Consider the following 3,963-nt stretch of genomic DNA (forward strand, 5'->3'; position numbering starts at 1 on the left):
GACCTGAGATGGACCAAAAGACAGTGGTCAGATGAGTCCACGGTTCACAGCATTGGTGACCTGCACATGTGTGAAGGTACCACCGAGGCAGAGGCGTATTTTGGGATTTTAGAGACACGTGCTGCCATTAAGGTGACGTCTTTTCCCGGGAAGTCTGTGATTATTTCAGTAAGATGATTCCAGGCCTCATTCTGTACTTGCTACAACACTGAGTGCTTGTGTGGCCTGCCTGCAGTCCAGATCTGTGTTCTATTGAAAATGTCCGGCGCAAGTGGAGAATCAGACGACGGCGAGCACGGACTGTTGAGCAGCTGACATCTCGTAGTGAGCAAGAACGGAGAAAAATTCCACTCACAAACCTGCAACCATTCGTGTCCTCAGTTCCACATGCATTAAAACGTCTCATTAATAAGAACGCTGATGGAACACAGGGGGGAACACGCCCCCGTCCTGATGCCCCCGTCTTGACTTTTATGGAGTGTGTTGATGAGTGAAACATTGGAAACCTTTTCTTTCTGCTTTTATCAGGTAAATTAACATTTGAGAGCATTTACCACGTCACCGATTCTTTACTGAATTTTACTAAACGTCCCAGCAAAACTTTTAGATCTACTATAATGAATTAGAGTACTTTAATTGTAATTGTTGTTGTGCCAGTGTTGCTGTGCCCGTGTTGCTGTGCCTGTGTTCTTTGGTTCTACTGTACTTTCTGCTTCCTGTCTGGATTATGATGCTGGATTTAAAGGTTTAATGACGTCTGATCTGCACTCAGACTGCAGGTCTCACACCAACCTGAATAAAAACCTTAAAAAAACTCAAAAATTTTTAAAAACCTTTTATTTACTGTGATTGTTTTACTGACTTCCAGTTATTGAAATAAACTGATTTATTTACAGCTGCCTTACAGAAAAATTTCTTAATAAATGTACAATTCAAAATAATAATAAATAAAATAAGAGCAGTATCGACATCAATTATATTAACACCAATAATACTAAAATACAAATAGATCAAATAATAATAATAATAATAATAATCAAATATAATTCAATAATAATAATAATAATAATAATCAAATATAATTCAATAATAATAATAATAATAACAACAATAATAATAACAATAATAATAATAATTAAATAATAATAATAATAATAATAATAATAAATAATTAAATAATAATTAAATAATTAAATAATAATTAAATAATTAAATAATAATTATTTAATAATAATAATAATAATAATAATAATAATAATAATAATAACTTACGGTCGCTGATGACTTCGAGAGATGGTAAGAAATAATCATGACACACGACCGAGACGGCCAGCAGCATGTAGAAAATAATAATAAAATAAATAACGATCCCTCCGTCCTTCTGTTCCTGTTCTGTAAAAAATCCGTCTGGGAATTCAGACGACTGCGGAGGAACACACCGACTCCCGTTCTCTAGGAAACAAGAAAAGATCCAAAATTAACATGAAATTCATTTTGTTTTACGTTTGTTTAGTTCCAGTGTTCATAAAAGTGTCAAACTGCACAATGTGAGGTGTGAAGGGTTAGTGTGGAGGAACTTCAGTGAGCTGCACGGAACCCTGAGCTCAACTACAATGAACATATTGGGATGAATTAGAACATCAATGGTGAGCACATCAGTGCCCAACTACACAAATGCTCTTTAGACTGAAAGGGCACAAATTCCTGAATACACACTTCAAAACCTTGTGGAAGTCTGTTAAAGTCAGTGGACTGTGGTGGCTTAATGCCTAAGATGTCACCATTGGACCCTTGAGTCAGTGTGGATGTAAATGTCCCATGATTCAATGCTACATGCAGAAACAACAGGGCAGAATCGTGTACACGTTGTATAGAAATGACATTTAGTGACCACTTTTATCCAAGCAACTGTGACCCTATAGGATACAAGCAATTGAGGGTCAAGGGCCTCGCTCAGGGACCCAACACTGGCAACTTGGTGGCAGTGGGGCTTAAACCAGAGACCTTCTAATCATAATCAAGTACCTTAACCACCAAGCTATTACCGTTCCTCTGGACCAGCAAGGGTTCATCATACAGAGTGATCACCACTGATCTACACCTAAAGAAAGCCCTAAATGACCCAGTGGGCAAAAGTATTTGGACGCCTGACCACAAGTGTTCCCTCTGTGTGATCTTTTCAGCTAGAACAACAGCCGCTCTTCTGAGAAGCTTCTCACAAGACTTTGGAGTGTGTCTGTGTATGGGAATTTGTGCCCATGCTCAGTAGGGCTGAGGTCAGGGGAGTCCCAATACTTTTGTCCATATAGCTAGAGTAACTCACCCACAGCTCGTCGTACTCTGGACATTTGCTCCTCCGGATAAGAGTCAGCGATGCTGAAGATGAGCTGAACGCTGCAGTATAACACCAGCGATAATCCCAGTATGTACAGTAGAGCTTCTCTTCTCCCCCTCCTGCGCTGCACCGGGCCCTCACTCATCCTAATCCTGATCTAAACCTTAAGCTCCTTTATTTAGGACTGTTGATGATGTTCAGCATCAGAGCAGCAGGTCAGCACAGATCTGGATCTCAGACCTTCTCGTTCAGGTCACCACAGACGTTCTGAGGTTCTGCAGAGAGAGAAGAAACTCCACACAGAGAGAGAGAGACAGAGAGAGAGAGAGAGACAGAGAGAGAGAGAGAGAGAGAGAGAGTCTGGGTATGAAAGGGACTGACCATCACAAGACCTGTTCAGGCTGGAATTTGGGCTTTTACGCTCTGATTACACAAAGAGGCTTTATGATTTGCAGCCAGTTAAAATGATACGTAGGTGGAGTTAATTCTGTATTTAATAGTTAAAGAAAATAAACTGGATAATTAAAATATAGCGTAAAAAAGGTAAATGACACAAAATCCCCAGCAGGATTTTTTCACTGTATATAAATAATAAATAATAAAAAATACAAACAAATTTATATATTAATAATAATCATCATCATGATGGTAAAATAATAATACTAATAGTAGTAAAAATAAATATAAGCAAATAATAAATAATAATTAATATATTATAAATAGTAATAATAATAACAATATTTTAAAATAATTAATTTATTATATAAATAATATTAATAATAATAATAAATAATTAATATATTATATTATAAATAATAGTAATAATAATAATAACAATAACAATAATACATAATATTTATAAATAATGAATGTATTGTATTATAATTAATAATGATAATAATAACAATAATAATACATAATTAGAAGCAAATAATGGGGCAGCACGGTGGCTAAGTGGGTAGCACTGTCACCTCACAGCAAGAAGGTCCTGGGTCCGGGTCCTTTCTGTGTGGAGTTTGCATGTTCTCACCGTGTCCCCCGGGAGCTCCGGTTTCCTCCCACAGTCCAAAAACATGCAGTCAGGTTCACTGGAGGTTCACTGGAGACACTGAATTGCCCTATAGCCCTGCGATGGACTGGCGCCCCGTCCAGGGTGTTACTGTGTGCCTTGCGCCCATTGAAAAGCTGGGATAGACTCCAAAACCCCCCTGCGACCCTGATTGGATAAGTGGTTAAGAAAGTGAGTGAAAAGCAAATAATAATAAATTATGATTATATTGCAATCATAATAGTAATAACAATTATGATTATTATTATTAATATGATAATAATGATTGTAAACAAATAATAATAACAATTATTATTATTTTTACTACCACTAGTACTACAATTGAATTAATAATAATAATAATAATAATAATAATTATTATTATTATTATTACTATTATTTACAATATAATAATACAATTATTTATTTTTGTTATTTATTATTATCATTATTACTATTAGCAAGATTTATTTTTTTAAAATAATTATTTATCAATTTAAGCAATTTATAGTCTTCGATTACATAACAAGGCGGCCAGCAGCATGTACAAAATGACATTCATGTATATAATATTTCATTC

At 35.7% G+C, this 3,963-nt stretch overlaps 1 protein-coding gene across 1 annotated transcript in view; it reads right to left on the reverse strand.

Moving 5' to 3' along the window:
* slc24a5 (solute carrier family 24 member 5) overlaps positions 1–2,480 on the reverse strand; it is an 11,557-nt gene extending 9,077 nt beyond the window's left edge. The window contains exons 1-2 of the mRNA XM_063004525.1: positions 2,324–2,480; positions 1,273–1,452 (exon numbers count right to left, since the gene is read on the reverse strand). Coding sequence (XP_062860595.1) covers positions 1,273–1,452; positions 2,324–2,480 — 337 coding nt within the window. The remainder of the gene's footprint in view (positions 1–1,272; positions 1,453–2,323) is intronic.
* Positions 2,481–3,963: the final 1,483 nt, after the last annotated feature.

This window comes from Trichomycterus rosablanca, chromosome 11 (assembly GCF_030014385.1).
Source record: "Trichomycterus rosablanca isolate fTriRos1 chromosome 11, fTriRos1.hap1, whole genome shotgun sequence".
Classification (NCBI taxonomy): Eukaryota; Metazoa; Chordata; class Actinopteri; order Siluriformes; family Trichomycteridae; genus Trichomycterus; species Trichomycterus rosablanca.